This window comes from Callospermophilus lateralis, chromosome 1, assembly GCF_048772815.1.
Source record: "Callospermophilus lateralis isolate mCalLat2 chromosome 1, mCalLat2.hap1, whole genome shotgun sequence".
In the NCBI taxonomy this organism is placed as follows: Eukaryota; Metazoa; Chordata; class Mammalia; order Rodentia; family Sciuridae; genus Callospermophilus; species Callospermophilus lateralis.
The window spans coordinates 199546273-199566952 of NC_135305.1; the positions used below are offsets into that span (position 1 = coordinate 199546273).

General features: G+C 42.6%; 1 protein-coding gene across 1 annotated transcript in view; it reads right to left on the bottom strand.

Moving 5' to 3' along the window:
- Positions 1–330: 330 nt before the first annotated feature.
- The window catches only part of Trank1 (tetratricopeptide repeat and ankyrin repeat containing 1), a 108211-nt gene continuing 87861 nt past the window's right edge, over positions 331–20680 (bottom strand). Inside the window, exons 18-24 of the mRNA XM_076843394.2 lie at positions 15847–15935; positions 12344–12447; positions 12090–12222; positions 8197–8342; positions 4321–7364; positions 3354–3452; positions 331–1816 (exon numbers count right to left, since the gene is read on the bottom strand). Coding sequence (XP_076699509.2) covers positions 1716–1816; positions 3354–3452; positions 4321–7364; positions 8197–8342; positions 12090–12222; positions 12344–12447; positions 15847–15935 — 3716 coding nt within the window. The 3' untranslated portion in view covers positions 331–1715. The remainder of the gene's footprint in view (positions 1817–3353; positions 3453–4320; positions 7365–8196; positions 8343–12089; positions 12223–12343; positions 12448–15846; positions 15936–20680) is intronic.

Below are 20680 nucleotides of genomic sequence, written 5' to 3' on the forward strand. Positions count from 1 at the left end.
TTGAAGAGCACCCAGACTGGAAAGAATATGCACAAGGAGGGCCCACAAGAACACTCCAACCACCTGTGTGTCCCTTCACTGAGCTGTGTTTCTCTAACGCTGGATTTCTTAATTTCAGCAGGCACAGAAAGCTTCTGCACTGGCCAGCATCAATCAGCTGACCATAAGGAACCATCTTCAAAATTTACCCCTTTTCTCTTAGTAAAGATTAGAAATAAACAACAGGACAGTGGTAAGAGAAATGATTTAACTTTATAAAAATGTGATAATACAGCAATATTTGATTTCTTTCCTTTTCTTTTTCTGGCAAGTTTATAAAAACACCTGGAATAAAAATTAGAAACATAACCTAATAAAATTAGAAACAAACATTTCAAGGAAACAAGTCATTGAAAGACATAGAAAGACAAGGAAGGGACAACATTGAGCAGCTAAAGCAGCAGCTACATGGGGGAAGTTGGTTCGGCTATGAGGACAGAACAATCAAAGACTAACATGAACCTGACCTTTCATACCAGGCTGGGATGAGTGGGCTAAGGGTGGGCAGTAACCATCAGAGAGGCATGAAGGCTTCCCAAGGACCAGATCAATGGTGCTGGCTCAGTGGGCATAGGGGGACATTGGCCTCCTGCAAACAGCCCACATGCAAGCCCCTCTTACAGGGCCTCTCAGCCACATGGCAGTGATGCACAGCCAAATCTTGAAGAATTGGCACTGTAGAGCTGGCTTCCTCCTCTGCCCACTTGTTTCTAACCTGCAGTTCTGCAGGTCACTATCCCACAGTCGTGAGCTCAGTGGGTAGAAACACATCAATATGTCAACCTAAGCTTGGGAGGCAAACATGCCAGGGAGAAACCAAGAAATCTGGACACCTAGTGCTACATACAAAATACTTTTTGTAATGTCTGCACCATAGCCAAAGTGGAATTAGGACCACCTTGGAGAGGCAGGCCAGGAACGCCAGGCAACATTCCCCTAGAGGGAAAGGGCGTCCCAAGGATGCTGGGTGAGTTCTGGACTACATTCTGAGGTAGTCTAATCGTGACTTGCACAGGTAGCTGAGAATGGTCACAAAAGATGGAGGGAGGGAGGGCAGAAAAGTTGCCATACAGAGAAAAGACTAACATATATAACGGAAGGAACTACGCTACAAGTGGGCTCAGAGATAACGAGGATGCGACCTAGGCTCGGGGTGGCTGGCAGTAGGGCCCACATGGACCCTGGGCACACACAGCTCTTATACTACTCACTGCTGCAGCAGTGTGGCAGGAAATGAGAGAATCCACAGAGGGATTTCCTGGCCCCAGGCAGTGGCAACTCTGAGATGAGGGGTGTCTATCTTAAATGACTAACCCCCTTCTACTGACTCTTGTCATGAAGGGATTAAACCAGAGAGCCTGGGAGCTTTGCGGCAAGGAGTCCCAGTGTTCCCTTCAACAGGACTCCTCTAACCTGAACATGTCTAGCGGGAGTAATACTGTTAGACCTTAACTTGGAAAACATTTACAAGGTACCTGCAGGTGAGGGAGCAATCAGACCCTAAGCCACCAGTGAAAGAGAAATAACAACAAGCAAAGGTGGTGTTAGACACCCCCCATACTCTATTTTTTTAATGCTAATTTACAGTCTTATTCTCTTCTGCCCTCCAGCATTCAGAATTCTAAGACAGGATGGAATGTTCTGAAAGTTTAGGAGGCAGCAGTTGTGTTTAGATGTTAGTATTTTCTCTGCTTTCCACATTTTCGCGAACGTCTTCTAGGACGGAGTTCACCAAAGTCTTCAACTTCATTTTCATAATCATCTTCCTGAACAATACCTAAAAGGAACAACAACAAAAAAAACATGAAACAGAGACAAGACAAAGGTGATTTTTCCCTTATTCCACTGTAAAACATAACCTCCTAGTAAAACCTAATATTTCTGTAATCATTTTATATTAAAGAAATGAAGCTTTCTATTAGGGTGCCGCCAAAGTGAATTTTCCTTTGAGTACTGATATTGCTTCCCAAGAAGAGACAAAGTAAACACCCTTCTTCAGAATAAATTCTTTTTAGCTGGTTCCTCTGGCCTTTCTAGAAGCCATTTAAGTGGCAAATCAAGCAAACTCAACCATACTCTTGAGTTGGTATACTAATTACCTTCCTTTTGAAACAATCACAAAATTATAGTACCCAGAAGGAACTATATGGTAAAGGGTGTTTTTTTGTTTGTTTGTTTTTATTTTTAATTGGCAGAGATATCTGTGCCAAGTCCCTTCAAGTTTTCCCCAGTGCTGGGGTCTGGATTTCCCAGCAGCATCTGGAAGGGCATTCAAAGCTGATGAAATCCTCAGAGCAAAAGGAAGTGTGGTCCAGCTGGGAAGGGGCAGTAATTGGAATGGGCAAGAGGGAAGACACAGTGCATCCCACAGAACTTGTCAAGAAATTCCAACTGCCAACAAAGAAACCTGAATCGCTCTTCTCAGTCCTGTAACCCTCTATAGAAAGATGCTGCAAGCTTCCCCACTGGTTTTGTTTGTTTTGTTCACAAGCATATTTCCAGACCCACACAGCACTAGTATATACTATACGCTCAGAAAATATCCCCAGATTTGTGTGTTTAATTAATTAAATTTTGGTACTGGCGATTGAACCCAGGGGTGTTTACCACTGAGCTATGTTCCCAAGCCTTTTTTATATTTTTATTTTGAGACAGGATCTTGCTAAGTTGCTTATGGCCTCTCTAAGTTGCTGAGGCTGGCCTGGAACTTACAATTCTCCCGCGTCAGCCTCCTGAGCTGCTGGGATTAGACATGCACCATCATGCCCAGCTAGATTCACTGACTTAAATGAATGATTAACAAAGGCAAATATTTTATCAATGGATGGTTTTACAATACTTTGCCTATCCTTGGCCTTCACTGTATTGAGTATGTGCAGTGACTGAACATCATTAATAATAGTCAATTAGCAGCAAAAGGTTTCTAGCAACTAAAATGGGCCCAGAATAATGGCCCTCACAGTCTGATGGGGAAACTTTAATACTATGTTGCTAATAGTTTTATTACTGTCATGATACTTCTAGACAGTGAGAAGCAGCTACTGATATCAGAGGAAGCCCTACTTCACATTCCCTGAGGAGCCAGCAGCATCAAGAACCAAGGATCCTGGCTTGGGCTGGGGCTCAGCAGTAGAGCACTTGCCTAGCATGTGTGAAGCACTGGGTTCGACCCTCAGCACAACATAAAAATAAATAAATAAATAAAGGTATTATGTCCATCTTTAACAAAACAAACAAACAAAACAACAACAACAACAACAACAAAAAGACAGGATCCAAAATGTTACCTGTCTGTGGAGAAAAGGACTCCTTACCTTCATCCCTTAAGTGGAGTTCTGTTTTTGTCAACCACTCCTGTGCATCCTTGACTGACAGGACCAGAATTTTGACCAGATGAGTCATTGCCTCCTCCGCTGAAGAAACCAAGGAACAAGGGTTCTGAGTCAAGAGACTGTTGCAGGAACCAGAACACCATGCACTAGAGCCAAAGTGCCCATGCCCAAGAGCTAGTGTGTCTGCTATTTCTCTGAAAAGAGGCTTCCTTACAAGGTAAGGGACCTAAAGCGGCCTTTTGCTGCCATAAAGCTGCCTTTAATGCTAGCCCTATGCCATTACTGTACATCTGCAGAGACTGCCAATAACAAACCCTTCCAGGAAACTTGCGCTTGAAATGTCATTAAAACTTACACTGAAGAGAGTGTCTGAATTATAGAAGATTTTAAAATATGCAATTTTGCTCATTTTATACATAACTTCCACCCAGTATTGCTAAGAAATAGCTTATAAGAAAGCTGGAGGACACTTGATTTTAAGACCACATAATAGTTCTCATTATTCAAAGCCCACGCTGGAGTATGACTGAAGGGACCCTCCTACATAAAAGAAACCAGCTATGCACTTCCAGATCTTACTCTAGGGTTTTGCACATAATAGGTGCTCAAGAAAAGAGCACCGAACTAATGAATTGGGAGACCCTAAAAGAGTTTTCTCAAGACTTTAAACATTCTTTCTATATCTTCTCCACATAATTAGTTACCTGTCTGTGGAAACAAACCATGTTCTCATCTGTAGGGCCAAAGATAATCACAATTTTTTAATTGGGGAATGGGTGGCCCAAACAATGAGGTTTTGCCATAATTTGAGGACAAAAATTCTTTACTTATATTTCCACTAATGCCAAGATACCATCACCCCCCAAGTCGGCCCTCACTACAAACAGCATAACTCTGAGTGTCTAACATGCCTAACACCGTTTGGACCCCCATCTCCACAGGTTCTTACCTCCAGCCCAGGCCTTTCGCCTGTAGAGGTCCTCCACCAAATCTGAAACCCTCTTGATGTGCTCCTGGACCTTCCTCTGCAGCATGTGGCTATGCTCTTTAGAGCCCAGGTGACTACGGATCCACACACTCTGCTCGATGTCCTGTACTACCAGTTTGCCTTCATCAATGGCTGGGTCTACCTTCGCATGGAAAAATTCTGAGTATTTCTGGTAAGCCACCTGCTGCCTCTGGTGGGCTTCTAGGCGGATGTGCTGCTCATAAGACTCGCTGGTCCTCTCCCGACACTCCTTTCCTTCCAGCTCAGCCCTGGAAAGGACCACAGCCTCTGAAGCCGCTCCTTCAAATGCTTTGCTGGAGCTGAAGTAGTTCTCAGGGCTCCGGGTGAACTTCACCCCACACAGGTCGCACTGGGTCCTGTCTACATCAGCCCTTTTGAAGTTCCCAACCCCAGGTTCTCTAGCTTCCTCCCTGACACGTTCGGTCTGAACTCGTCTCCTCCAACTGATGCAGACAGACACCACCAGGCATGCTCTTCTCAACTTGCGCTGGATGGAGGCCTTCCGCTGCTTCTGTGAAAGGATGGCAGCCAGGAGGTGGTCTCGGTCTTCCAGTGCCAGCTCATCTGTCTCATCCTGACCAAACTCACACTCAGGTTCAGCAAAATAGTCCACTGGGCCCACACAGAGTAAGCGATTTAGTTTGACCTCCTCATGACAGAGGCCACGAACCACAGACCCTTTGGTGTGCACACTGTCCCACCGCCAGTGACAGTCCATCAGGTACTCTTCGTCTCGCTCAAAGAGCAGATCCTGGAGTGCCTCGGCCACAGACTTCACATTGACAGCCATTAACACTCGCCTCACCACCTTCCGAAGCCTCTCAGGGACCTGATCTGGACAGTCCATGCTCATTAGCTGCAGCCTCGTCTCAATCTCCTGGAAGTGGCGGTACAGAAGAGGCTTACAGAATGGCTGCAGAACCTCCTCAGCATTCACGAGCATCACCAAGCACAGCACCAGTGTCCGCTCAGCCTCACCTGAGACCACATAGTCTATTTCACTGAAGGCATCAAGCAGGACATTGAAGTTTGCATTCTCATAGCCACATAGCACCTTGACGAGGTAGGATAGGTGAAATCGGAAGTCCTGAATGGCTCTTGTCACATCCTTCGGTTTGTAATCCTGAATGATGGAGAACACGTCCCCAAGCTCCTTGTCCTTCTTGCTGAAAAGGAACTCCCAGTAGTGCAGGAGTGCAATGTAGCTCTTGGGGAGGCACAGGATGGCGTTCTTCCAGAGGCGGGCCAGCACCACCCCACAGTGGATGAACTGGAACTCCAACAGGGCCACTGTGTTTCCAATGCTGGGGATAAGTGGTTCTTTGCACCTCTTGATGAGGACGTTCATGAAACGGAAAAAGAGCCTCTTGTAGTCTTCTGGGTTCCTATACACATATAACTGGTCAATGCAATTCTCCAGCAGCCGGATGAAGCAAAGATGGGTCTTCTCTGCACTTTCGTCATCCTTGTTGGGTACCAGCATGCCAAATTTTCCTTCTATTCCTTTCATCCTGCTGCTTCTCCCCCTGCCCCTCTCTTCTTTCTCAGACTCCAGAGCTTTCAGTTCCCTGTTGTAGTTGTCCTCCTCCTGGTGGAGCAGCTTTCCAAACTCCTCTGGGTAGCTGGAGGAGAGAAGGAAAGCCTGCATGGCGCTCAGCCACAGGTCTGTGGACTCCCGACGGCTGCGTGCCCTTTCATTTTGAAATAGAGAATGGATGTACTCTTTCAAGGCAAACCTGTAGGATCGGAATGATTTGTAATTTGGTTTGAGGATTTCTTTGCATGCCATGGGGTTTTCTGACAGCACTCTCTGATGGAAATGCCTAGGGAAGAGGACATTTAGAAAGGATTTGCAAAGGCCATATGTATCTGTAGACAAAATATAATCTATTTCTTCAAGTTCTTCAGCTAAGATTTTAGGAAATACTTTTTTGGCTTCTAAAAGCAATCCATTGATTGCCACCAGGTGCATTTTCGACTGAACCAAACACTTGGCCTCACAACGACGCAAAGGCCTGTGAAAATCTTCACAGTTTTCATCCTCACATTTTAAACCTACAATAAACCTCGCACAGATCCCTGGGTAGGTCTTCCCAAGCAGGCTCTGTGTGATCTGACACAACCTGCTCAAAAGGTGTTTGTTGAGGGCTAATTTCACTTGGTCAGTCATTATCAAGAAATGATCTTTCGTTTTCTTCTCTCTCAAGTTCAAATCCAGGTCAAAAATTATTCTTAATATGGGTCCAGGGTCATTCTGAGCTATCTGGCAATACTTGGCATCCACCTGGGAAATTCCAAAAAATTCAAAGCAAGATTTGACCATTTCCTTCTCAGCATTGTTAGTTACTCTCTTAAGGGCCCTGACCAGGTTGAGAAGAACTTCCAAGCCCCCTGGAGCCAGGGCCAGAACCTTCTCAGGCTCAGCCTCACAGTGACTGGCTGCTTCGTAGAGTGCTTCCACCACTCCAGCTGAATGGTTGAGCGTGTCAAACTTGAGGATGGCATCTTTGAGCTTCTGGAAGTCTCTCAGAATTACCCCCTGCAGAAATTGGGCCTCTGCAATGCCAGACAACTGGCTGGTTTGATAGCAGAGATCAAGCGCTTCTCTTAGGATGGCCTTGGTATGCTCTATGTCAGAATCTCTGGCCACATTGAGGCGGGCAACCCCCAGCAGACAGGAGGCCTGGAAGTCCTTGTCAGCTGTGAGTCTGGCAGCCTCCAGGAGGCAGCCATGTTGTTTCATCAACAGTGCAGCCTCTTCTCTCCGACCTTCCCTGTTCAGCAGGTCTGCAGCTTCTGCTAGGCGTTTTCGAGACTTAAGGAATACCAGCTGGTCTTCTATGTCTAGCTTTGAGAGGACAGCCATCATTTCCTTGGTCTTATTTGCACTCAGGTACTTTGCTGCAGCTTCCAAATAAAATTGACTGGCAGAATATGAGAGCTTGGAAATAGGAAAGGTCTTGGTCTTTAGCATTTCTTCATACCTGAAAAAACAGGTCATGCAAATATCAACCTGTTATCACCCAACCAATAGGAATTTCCTTCAAAATATAGCACAGAGTAATTTAAATAAAACTCCCACATGGAGATATTTTTTAAAAGACCTAAACTTATCAAGCATTCAAGCATTTTTTATAAGTGCTTCACTATATAGTTATCAGTATAATAATTATAAATAATAAAATCTTCTTTCTTCAAAGAAATCAGGCATTAGTATCATAATTAGTGAAATATAGTGCCATTACAACTCAAGCAAATAGGAATGAAGTTTGAAAGCCAATCTATAGGGTAAAATTCATACACAGTCAAAATTATCCTTGAATAAAACTCCCATCAGCTCTGATAAAAGCATGATAATTATTTTGAGTATACAACTCCAATAAACTTGAAGGCAATTAACAAGAAAGGATGACATGGGTGCTATATACACATCAGCAATCGTACCAGTCTTCCTCTTATCCAATGCATGATTCTTCCCTCGCCAGGTATGCATGGATTCATGTGAGACTAGTGAAGCTCTGATGGGTCCTCCTTTATTCTGCTGATTGAGTGGGTATAGCCTGCTATATACACACTCATAACAAACCCTTCATCTTCTTTGGCCCCCTCTCATGAAACTGTGTCAAAACTTATCAAGAGTGGAAAACAGTCTTAGTCTCAAGGACTTCCTGACTCAGTACCAAGGCGGCACTCAAGTGGGAGGAGGTCATTATATCCCAGGCACTTCAGAAGCAGCAAGATAATACCACCCAGGGCAGCCTCCCCCCAGAGAGAGCAGGAGAATGGAGAGAGATGGGAGAGAATGAAGACACTTACTTTTCCACTGCAATAGCAGCTTCCTCAAAAAGCTCCTCTTGGCAATACATTTTGAGTGCTAGATCAAACTCCTGAATCTGCTCAAAGCATCTGAAAGCATCTTTGTAGCACTGACTTCGCTTATAGAAATAAGCAGCATCTCTTATCTGGGACAGAGTAAAATTTTACCTTTATTTGAAGTATTCTTAACTTTTTAAAAGAAAATCAGTATGTGTTGGACATAGTCAAGAATGAAGGGAACATAAAAATCTCATGCACAAAGTGGTATGGCCATTCTGGAAAGGAACATGGTCACACTTGGTAGTGTGGATGTCCACTCCTAGCAATACATGCCATAAAAGGTTCACACAGTACCATGAGGAGATGTGCCACCCCATGGTGCTGGAAAATGTGAAAAACAGAACAAGATGCTATTTAGGTACACTTCTTCAATAACACATGCATTCATGGACACATAATATTAAATCTATTATTAAATGGAAACTGGCCATGAAGAGGAAGAGAATGAACAAATAAAATGCAATGATTGGGCTTTGTAACCAACAAGTTGGGTTTTCCATGAACAGAAACATATATTTGACTCTCCTTCTTACACTTCTCATCTAGGCCATCACCTAACCCCTCATTTTCCAGTTATGACCCCATTCCACCACCTCCACCACCATCATGTAGTGTAAACTCCATCATCTCAGACTACGCTCCTAACTGGCCTTTCCACTTCTACTGCCCTCTAAAACTCTCCACAGAGCACTTAATTAGTTTCATGTCACTTCTCCACTCAAAACATTCCCAGGCTCTCCATTCCACTTGAATAAAGTGTGGTCCTACCCCAGGCAACAAGTCCCCACATATTCTCTTCCTGCTACCCTCTCTTACTCATGGCACAAATTCTACCCTCCCCATTATACTCTGGCCAGGCAGGCTTCCTTGCTATTCTTCAAACTTGCCAAAATTCTCCCACTTCACAGTTTTTGCTTATAAGGGTCTGGCCATAAGGTCTGCCAGCAGCTGTCCTCAGAATTTCTGCTCAAAAGTTAACTCTCTGACCCCACTATCTAAAATAGCAAACCCTTCTCCCCTCACATGTTTTATTCTTCTTAGCACTCATCCTCACTGACATCTCACATACTATTTATTTATCTATTTATATCTCTCCTGCACAGGGAGATGGGGGGGGGGAGCTCTGAAAAGACTGAGCTCTCTTCTTTATGGTCTCCTGTTCACAAAGCACCTGGCACACAGTAGGAGGTCTATCTGTTGAATGTTTAATTTCAAAACTGTACTTGCTGCATCTTAGGCTCAAAGAGAAAAAATAAAAATGAAACAAATAAAATATATGTGATGATCCCCCCCACCAAATCTCATCTTTAATGAGATAAGATACATGAAGTGCTAAAATAAACAGATACAGATGCGAGTTTCTTCTACATCCAGAGACCTCATAGACAAGGGAGCTTCTAGACCAATCTCAGTCACACAAACAAAACCTTACAACCCCTACATTTAACCATCCCTCTTTTCCTCCCTCGTCAATGCCAATTACTCAAGAGAAAAATCCATGTGTATACATGAAAGCCTACTGGATGTCAAGTGCGTGTCCAATAGGAGAATTAGAAAAGAGAGGGCTGGCTTTAAGTGGCAACTCCTCCTCTGGTTGTCCTGCTCGGAGGAGGCTGTACCTCCCATTCCAGAAAGGGTACAGAAAGGTTTCCAGGGAAACCAACACTGCTTCCTGAAGAGAGGCAGGACACAAGCTAGGCATAAGCCCTGAAAGGAGGACTTACACTCCCATAGCACCCACACAAACATTTCTTCCCAGGGATAGAGTTATGTTATGCTATGCTATGCTATGCTGTGTTATGGCTTGGCTTGGATATAAAATGTCTCCTGAAAAGCTTATGTGATAATGCAGGAATATTCAGAGATGACATGATCAGATTATGAGAGTTGTAACCTAATCAATGAATTAATCCATTTGATAGATTAGTAATTTGAATGAATTACCAGGTAATAATTGCAGGCAAATGAAGTGTGGCTGGAAGCAATGGTGCCAGTCAACCATGGACCGAACCTCTGAAACAATGTGCCCCAAATAAACTTTTCCTCCTTTAAGTTGTTTTCATCAGGTATTTTGGTTGCAGCAGTGAACAGCTAACTGGCACAGATAACATGCATTTGGGAGCTGGGAATAGGAAGACAATTGGGCCTGATGACTTATGAAAGGCTATTGCCAAGGTGGTCAATTTTAATCTTGCTAATCAAAGTGGGGAGATGATCACAATACTGGCTGAGAATTGAATGACCTTCCAGGGACGGGGGGGGCCTCATCAAAGATAGGAACCAGATTCTTCACTGAATCGATTTTAGAACTGCTGGAATGTGCTGGAAAGAAAAAGTAGAAGAAGACCTAGAAACCAGACTTGGGCAAGCAGAAAGGTAGAGGGAAAGCTGATCCTCCAGGAACAGGATAGCCTCCATACTTTGAAGGAACTGCAGTACTGGAGAAGGCTGTGGGGGCTATACTTATGATCCACTGGTCTCCCCTACCCCCACTGTCAGAGGCAGTGCTGGACAGGTTAGGCAATCAAGGTGGGTAAGCAGACAAGGGAAGGATCTCTAGCTCAGTCTTGGCAGGTTCTGATAGGCAGAAAGGAAAGAGTGTAGTTACTGCTCAGAGTTCAACATAGTGGCACTAACAACTGGAGAGCAGAGACTAAAGAACTTGAAGAGGTTGGAAACTATTCTAGTTCGTGGAATATATGACCCAAAATTCCACCCACACTGAAATGTTTTCTCCAGTGTCCCTCCCTATTTTGTCTCCATTTCCCATATCTTGAGAAGTCACATACTATAATAATCATGGAGCAGGGAAGGCAGTGTTAGTAGGCCTTCTCTTCTCAGGCACTGACTTTAGGTCACCATTCAAACTTCCTAGTAGGTTCCACTACTAGGAAGTGACACAGAGCACCAGGGGCCAGGGTGCTCTGAGTATCCTAGGAATTACTGCATTTGACAAAGACATGGAAACCAGTCTTTATACTGGAGGATCATGAAACCTGACATAGGGGAGATGCTACAGCTCAGTTGGACACTCTAAAGCACATCTCCAACTCCTTCTGGTAAAAAGACCAATTGTTTTAAATTTCTAATCCATCACCACTGATACACTGAAAAATGAACTAACAAGAAAACAACCACCACTTGGATGTCCACAGCAACACCAAACAGCTGTAAAAATCTCTAACTGCTTACTTCCCTCTTCTGTATTAATCTTGCTTCAGACAACAGTCTGCAGCCCACTGCCAGCTGGTTGACTCTCCATCAATAACTGCTCCTGACTAGCAGTTCTGTCCAACAGGACTTTCTGCAATGATAGAAGTATTCTATAATAATGAGCACTCACAATATGGCTAGTGAGACTGAGGGTGTGAATTTTTTTTAATTGTAGTACATTCTAATTAATTTAAAATTTAAATTAAATAGCCTCATGTGGCTGTTGGATTGGACAGAGCAGATCTAGAGTAATTACCAGAAACATAGAAAAACCTTCATGTTAACATCAGGCCACTTGCCCAAGCTAACCTCAGACTATGAACACAGGGAAAGAGAAGGCAGGAATATTCAATACTCATCGGCCCTGTGATTTAAATGTTTGGCTTCCCTTGGATAATATCAGGCCTTGAATGTTAACACAGACATAGATACACACACACACACACACACACACACACACACACACATACACACACACACACAGTATCTTCAGAGCCTTATAAAAGCTTGAGTAGGTAGAGAAAGAAAAGGGCCACAAGCAGAGGTGAAGGGTCACATCCCCCATTCTGTTCAAGTGAAGCCCAGTTCTCCCAGGAGCAATTGGAGGCTGGAGGTCTTACCTTTCCCAGCCTCTCACACAACTGGGCAGAGAGCTGGAATTCCTTGGCATAACTCAGACACTTAAGGGACAGCTTTGGTTCATTGCACTCCAAATAAGTCTTAGCCAGTTCCAAATACTCCAACTGCTTTTCCCTGGAGGAAGGGAAACAAAACAGTATTTCCATACACTGTTGATCTAATACCAATATATTTAACCTGCTGCTCTCATCAGAGCAAATCTGAAATGATACTGACACATTGCTAGTAAACTTACTTGGGGCTAACTTTCTTGGATTTCATATTCAGGGCAGTGTTATGGGCCAGGGCCAACTTCTCCTTCTCAAAAGCACCTCCTTTTTGGTAACACTTGGCTGCAACCTGAAATAGGCAAAGGGGTTTGATTCTCAGAAAACTAATGGAAGTGACACAGAACAAGAGTTCAAGTATGCATTATATGGTTAGATTGATAAGGCACTATACCCTACTCAGCCCAATGTGAGAAGCAGGAACAGAAAGGTACAGTTATGCCAAAGAGAGTAACCTCAGAAGATAAAGCCCAACAATGTACCAGCCAACACATTCAAAATCTTATTTAGGAAGTATCCGGAAGCCATGGAAAAGATGGATACTATTAATTTTTATAGGCCACCATAATGACATCCGAAGTTTAATTTTCCAATAGCCATGTGCAAGAGGTATCCTTGCTACATATATCAACTTTAGGTCAGAGCCAGGGAGCAATTGGCTCAAAGTCACCCTGTGCCTTTTGTGGGCTTTAACACAGCTGCTAACTACAAGAGCTATACTGTGGTGTGGGAAGCCATTCTCGCACGTGATTGGGCACCTCCCTGATTGGGTGTGAGGCATTCTGGCCAAACTGTATCGGAGCTAATCCCTGCCCTCTCCAGGTGCAAGAGCCTGTCCATGTGGGGGTGTAACTGACCACTGTCCCTGAGACCAATCACTAACCCTGACCTTGGAATGCTGCCCCCCTCGACCTTCATTGGATGGAATTTTCCCCTGGATTTCTTGTTCCCCAATAAAAGGCCAGTCCCTGGCGTGCTCTCTCTCTCTCCTGCTAGTCCTGAGTAAACCTCCCTGCTCCACCAGGTGCCTTGAGGCAGGAGCCAGAGGGGAGAGCCGTCTCTGAGCTGGGCAAGAAAAAGGTAATTTGAGAGTTATATGTCTTTAATTTGATCTCACTAGTTAACTTCTATGCTACGAAACTCTTTAATGAAACCAGCGTGCTGGTCACATGGTGGAATTGGTGCCCAACTAGCCAAACTGTGGTGCTGGTGAAACAATCACAGTATGTGTACTGGGAGTAGAAATATCAAGATATTTGGAGCATGTGGATCTGTTACCAAGCTCACTGTCTAGAAGTGTGCAGGCAAATGTCATAGGGGAGTCAGTCTGCACCCCAATCATTGCCAACAGAAAGCTTCTTTTCTAAAACAACAATGCTCATACCATGTCTCAAAGTGTAGGCTACAAGGGCAAGTATTTGTTGAATGATTCAATCTTGTGTGGTAGTTCTGAAACATTCATGACATGCAGCCAAAAACTCAACAAACCACCTGAGTCCTGAAGTCCTTTAGTAGGATCAAAATAAATTCAGGTGAGGAGAAGTTTTTTTTATAACATTCTCATCTGTGATGGCCTCCCTAAAAAGATTTTAAATTCAAACATTCAAAAGTATTTTTGAATGGGTAATACCAAAGAGTTCTGAGGGGAATAAAGGGAATTTTCCAATATCATCCAACACCTGCTGCCCATCTTCTCTCCTCCTTCCCTCCCTACCACTCACCCTCTATTTCACCAAAAAAAGTTCTTGGTTTTACAACAACAGCCAAATGTTCAGTATTTCTTTTCAATTATAACAAGGATAGGCAATGAATAAAGTTTTAGGACTTGATCAATTTCTACAGCTAAATAGTACATATATTTGAAACTGCCTTCCAGACAAATCAAACTTATAATGGTATAAGTTTTGTTTTCTCACCTCATGTAACATATTGCAAGAGTAGCCATGGTCCTTCACTCTACCCTATTTCTGCCACAACCTTTTATAGAGTAACTTTTCAGCTTCAGACTGCTGCCTATCTCCCCTCCCTTCTCATGTGGAAGGGACTTCCTTGGACAACAGAAGTCAGCAGAAATGACACTTGTCCAGCATCAAGGCCAGGCCTCAAGGGGCCAAGTACTTCTGCTCACCTTCTTTGAACCCTGGCCTCCCATGAACAAGTCCAGACTAGCCTGCTAGAGGATGAAGGAAAGATGGTCTAGGAACCCCAATGACCCCCTCACCTGTTCCAAGAGCTAGTCAACCCCAGAACTACCTAGTGAGTGGAAGCTGAATGCAGAATCACAAGTTGCCCAGCTGAGACCAGAAGGACAACCCAGCTAAACTCACATTGTGAACCACAGAACTGGGAGCAACATAATTAACTTGTTATAACCAGTAAATTTGGAAGCCATTTGTTATGCAGCAACAGGTAACAAATAAACACTAGATGTGAATTATTTGCTGTGGACATTAACTATTTTTCCTTGCCACAGCAGAGAAAGCTCTTCTAAGAAATGAGACCAAGGAGACTTTGGGAATTCTTTCTTATAGGCATTCAGACCACAGACAGCTCACATCATGGATTCTGGTAAGTTCTGGCTTATAGTTTCATGTTTCTTATCACTTCCCAGTCCCTTCACTTAGGCCCAGCTCCATGAAATTCTGGTGAGAAGAGGATTATTAGAACAAAAAAAGCCCTCCAGAGAATCATCATCTCAAAACACTTCTTCAGAAATAGCAATAGAAACTGCAGACAGTTTTCCTATACCACATGAAGAGCTGGACCTTGCAAACAGGAGGGGGGCGTGTGATAGTGTGATGTATGAGGAAGGCCATTGGCAATTTCATGATTTAAAAAAAAAAAAAAAAAAGAATCCATAAAAAGAAGGTGCCTGCCCTTATTCCTGTTTGGGTTGCTACTGAGGGGGTTGGGTGCTTGAACTCACTGCAGCATACGTTACTCAACCATAGCAGGGAATATCTCTTATGAGCTACAGATGACACAAGAAAGATAAAGAATAACATTGGGCCCATGTTTGTTTTGTTGAACTACAAAAAATAAAAACAAACCCACAACTCTTCTAGCAGGGTGTTTGTGACTTGCAGGTGAAGATACCCTCACCACTACCTCCTGAGAGATAACTGCCATGGTGCCCCACCTGAGACCCTGTGAGGTGGAGGAATGCTGACTGTGGGGAAAGTGATGGGCTCCTTAATTTGGTTTCAATATTTCAAAAGGTCCACTTCCTTTCCTAAAGGAAGGCTTGAGGCTGGAAGTGGGTCACAGTTCAGTCTAGTGACAAGTACATCCTTGCTCACCAGACTCTCACTGGCAGTGCAATCAATATCTGATCAATTGGGAAAAACAAACAAAAAAACCAATCTGTTACTGCTTTAAAACGACAACAAAAGCTTTTAAGCACAGAATAAAAAAATAAATAAAAGAGTTCTCTGGTGGAACAAAGGCCATGACCCTCCATTTACCTATCAGCACATGTTGATACTTGGCCAAAGGAAAGGATTTTAAGGTCTGCCTTGACAGGGGAGGGAGACCGACAAGTAGCTCTCCTCATCTTCAGGTGGCCTAATGTTTAAGAACAAGTGGCACAAGCCTGTTGATACCTGTGATGATAGGAAACCTGCCTATGAGGCATGAAAATGCTAGTAGTCACAAAGCATCCTGACCACTGGCTGCTGGTCCAGCCCCTTACCTTCCAGCACTGGTGCTTGGCATAATACTCTCCTTGAGCGATCCACTCCTCAGGAGTTGAGGTCTTAACGAACATGCTATCATCAAAGTCTAAAATGAAAAAGAAAAGCAGGTTTGCTTCTCTGAGCATTCACTCACTCATACTTGTTATTGTGGGCTGTATTTTGTGTCCCCCAAAATTCATTTGTAGAAGTACTAAACTCTACTATATCAGATTGTAACAGAGCCTTTAAAGAAGTGACTAACTTAAAATGAGGCCATTATTGTGGGCCCTAACCCAACCTGACTGATGTCAGAAAATAAGGACATGCAGAGACCCCACTAAGGAAAAACTGTGTGAGGACACAGCAAGAAAGCAGCTATCTACAAGACAGAGGAGCCTTGGAAGAAACCAGCCCCGCCATCACCTTTCTCCTGGACTTCTAGCTGCTAGAACTGTAAGAAACACATTTGAGCCATCTAGCCTGTGGGATTTTGTTATGGCAGACACAGCAGGCTAATACACCCATGTTATCTTGCTAGTCTTCTTTTAAGATATATTTTAGCTTACCAAGCCAGGTGGGTATGGGTTTCAGAAGGAAAAGGTGGAGGTGAAAAAGAATGTGGTTTGGTTTTTTAAATTTCTGCCTACTTTCCTTTTTTATGTCTATGAATCAGAAGACAACAGTAATTACTAACTCCTTGAAAAATCCAAAGCCACGTAGCTCTTTGCAAGCTCCCAGGCAGGGAATTTAACAAGGAACAAGATAACAGGGTTTTACAGAACAGATGCAACTTTACTTGTGATGATTATATCCTGATAAACCCCATGGTAAATTGAAATTTGAAAATATCATAAGTTGAAAATGTACTTTATACGCCTAATCCACTGACATCATGGCCTAGCAACATGGTATACTTTAGAGAAATTGATTGTTTACTCTTGTGATTGCATGGATGCCTGGCAGCTGTAGCTCACTGCTTCTGCCCAGCATCACAAAGGAATGCTATACCACATATTGTTAGTCTAGGGGAAAAAAAATCAAACTCGAAATATAGTTTCTACAGAGTATCACTTTGTACCATAATAAAGTTGAGAAACCCTAAAATGAACCACAGTAACCCAGGAACTATGTGTATTTCCCAATGTGTAGACTTTGCCCTCATCATAGAAAGCAATGTGGCAAACTCTTGTTGCCGGACACACACTATTCTGTTCCATGTTAGCCTGTGGTGACTGTATCAGTCTTCCCCCAACAAATCCCCCAAAGTATCACTAGCAATGAGCAAAAACTCACAGCTTCTTGAAGCATGAGAAAGACAGCACATGCTAGGACAACGAAGACCCAAATCAGAGCTGGGTGTCAGAGATAACCCAGGCCAATGAATAGTAATCAGAGAAGTAAGGCAGACAGGCCAGATTTTTTAGAAGGTGCAATAACCGATGAAGGCTTCAGAGCCTGATCCCTCCATTGCTTTCTCTCTACTATCCACTGTGGCACTGTGTACAGATAACTTCACAGTGTCTTGTTCTGACTCCACATATGCTATTACTGTCCTGGTGAGATTTTATTCCCTCAGCAAAACCTTGTATTACCTCTGAACAGGGCCAGTGAACTCTGCAGGCTTCATGTTGAAGAAACATAAATTGCAAGTTGCCATATTCACCCAAAGTTCTCCTGCTCAGGGGAAACAGGTACTCTGAAAGACTTAACCATGTGCAACTCTAACTCATAATTAAGACTGTACTTTTTCTTGCATTCCTATGCTACCAAGACATAAATTATAATGCTTTTTCATTTTGAATTTTTAAATTTAAAAAAAATGCCTATGTTGATATTGTGGGGTTAAAAGGAATATGAGCTGCAGGAAAAATTGAGAATGACCATGCTAAAAAATTGAGAATGACCATTCCTTTTCCTTTTAGTGGAGGAGGTAAAGGCCCATGGAGAGAAAGTGGGGTCTAAACAGGGTCATGTGGCTACCTGAATGAAGAGGTTTTAGGAGAAGACAGGTTTTCAAACTCCAAGACTTTGACTTTTTCCCTCACACCACAACAGTCAGATCCTTCCAACAGAACATCTAATCCTGGTACCCAACTGAGCCATCAGCAATAACCAAAAATAGTCTCCACAAAACAGCTAAGGAATGCTTAGGAATACAGCAAACTTCTCCACAGTAGCAGAGCCTGGTCCTTCCTCTACCCTTAGAGAACCAACTAAGATTCTAGAGGAGCTGACTCAGCAACTAGCTCTCAAAAAAGACTAACCTTTTTCCTTTATGAAGAGCTGATTACTTCTTTACAGCTATCCCATCAGGACATTTTGACTTCATTTTTTAATTATCTAGTCTTGGTAAATTATGAAAATAACACATGATAATAGTTTTTATAAATCCTGCAAATAGCATAGAAGTCATAAAGATAAAAGGTAAATGGTGTCCCCCAGTCTTAACAGCAGCAGTAACCATTACAAATGGCTGGTGTCCACATTCTTTCTCTCTCTCCAAACTCTCCTAATTTAGATTCCTATAACCCATAACAGGAACTGAATAGATACAGATTAACTCTGATGAATCCCTTACTATCTGAACTCTTCGTTCTCCTTTTGTGAAACTTGGGAACTTAAAAGATGTAGACAATCCATTATCTCAAAGTCTCACAAACCCCACTCCTAACACACATACTCAGAAACTGAATTAGGTTTGATAGTTAAGAACACTCAAATAGTGTTTGTATACACATACACACACACACACACACACACACACACGTGCGTATAAATAATGGTTCTATGCTATACATATGCAGTTTTTATATTGGTATAATGTAAAATTCTTTAAAAATTTAATCATTCTACCTATACTGCTTTTTTAAAATTTTTATTGTTGGTTGTTCAAAACATTACATAGTTCTTGATATATCATATTTCACACTTTGATTCAAGTGGGATATGAACTCCCATTTTTACCCCGTATACAGATTGCAGAATCACATCAGTTACACATCCATTGATTTACATATTGCCATACTAGTGTCTGTTGTATTCTACTGCCTTTCCTATCCTCTACTATCCCCCTCCCCCCCTCCCATCTTCTCTCTCTACCCCCTCTACTGTAATTCATTTCTCCCCCTTATATTTTTTTCCCTTTCCCCTCACTTCCTCTTGTATGTAATTTTGTATACCCCTGAGGGTCTCCTTCCATTTACATGCAATTTCCCTTCTCTCTCCCTTTCCCTCCCACCTCTCATCCCTGTTTAATGTTAATCTTCTTCTCATGCTCTTCATCCCTACTCTGTTCTTAGTTACTCTCCTTATATCAAAGAAGACATTTGGCATTGCTTTTTAAGGGATTGGCTAGCTTCGCTTAGCATAATCTGCTCTAATGCCATCCATTTCCCTGCAAATTCTATGATTTTGTCATTTTTTAATGCAGAGTAATACTCCATTGTGTATAAATGCCACATTTTTTTATCCATTCGTCTATTGAAGGGCATCTAGGTTGGTTCCACAGTCTTGCTATTGTGAATTGTGCTGCTATGAACATGGATATAGCAGTGTCCCTGTAGTATGCTCTTTTTAGGTCTTTAGGGAAAGACCAAGTAGGGGAATAGCTGGGTCAAATGGTGGTTCCATTCCCAGCTTTCCAAAAAATCTCCATACTGCTTTCCAAATTGGCCGCACCAATTCCCAATTGGCCACACCAATCACCAGCAATGTACAAGTGAACCCTTTTCCCCACATCCTCGCCAGCACTTGTTGTTGTTTGACTTCCTAATGGCTTCCAATCTTACTGGAGTGAGATAGTATCTTAGGGTGGTTTTGATTTGCATTTCTCTGACTGCTAGAGATGGTGAGCATTTTTTCATGTACTTGTTGACTGATTGTATGTCCTCCTCTGAGAAATGTCTGTTCAGGTCCTTGGTCCATTTGTTGATTGGGTTATTTGTTATCTTATTGTCTAATTTTTTTTAGTTCTTTGTATATTCTGGATATTAGGGCTCTGTCTGAAGTGTGAGGAGTAAAGATTTGTTCCCAGGATGTAGGCTCCCTATTTATCTCTCTTATTGTTTCTTTTGCTGAGAAAAAAATTTTTAGTTTGAGTAAGTCCCATTTGTTGATTCTAGTTATTAATTCTTGTGCAATGGGTGTCCTATTGAGGAATTTGGAGCCTGACCCCACAGTATGTAGATCGTAGCCAACTTTTTCTTCTATCAGACGCCGTGTCTCTGATTTGATATCAAGTTCCTTGATCCACTTTGAGTTAACTTTTGTGCATGGCGAGAGAAAGGGATTCAGTTTCATTTTGTTGCATATGGATTTCCAGTTTTCCCAGCACCATTTGTTGAAGATGCTATCCTTCCTCCATTGCATGCTTTTAGTCCCTTTATCAAATATAAGATAGTTGTAGTTTTGTGGATTGGTTTCTGTGTCCTCTATTCTGTACCATTGGTCCACCCACCTGTTTTGGTACCAGTACCATGCTGTTTTTGTTACTATTGCTCTGTAGTATAGTTTGAAGTCTAGTATCGCTATACCGCCTGATTCACACTTCCTGCTTAGCACTGCTTTTGCTATTCTGGGTCTTTTATTTCTCCATATGAATTTCATGATTGCTTTCTCTATTTATACAAGAAATGCCGTTGGGATTTTGATTTGCATTGCATTAAACCTATAGAGAACTTTTGGTAATATCGCCATTTTGATGATGTTAGTTCTACCTGTCCATGAACAGAGTATATTTTTCCATCTTCTAAGATCTTCTATTTCTCTCTTTAGGGTTCCGTAGTTTTCATTGTATAAGTCTTTCACCTATTTTGTTAGGTTGATTCCCAAGTATTTTATTTTTTTTGAGGA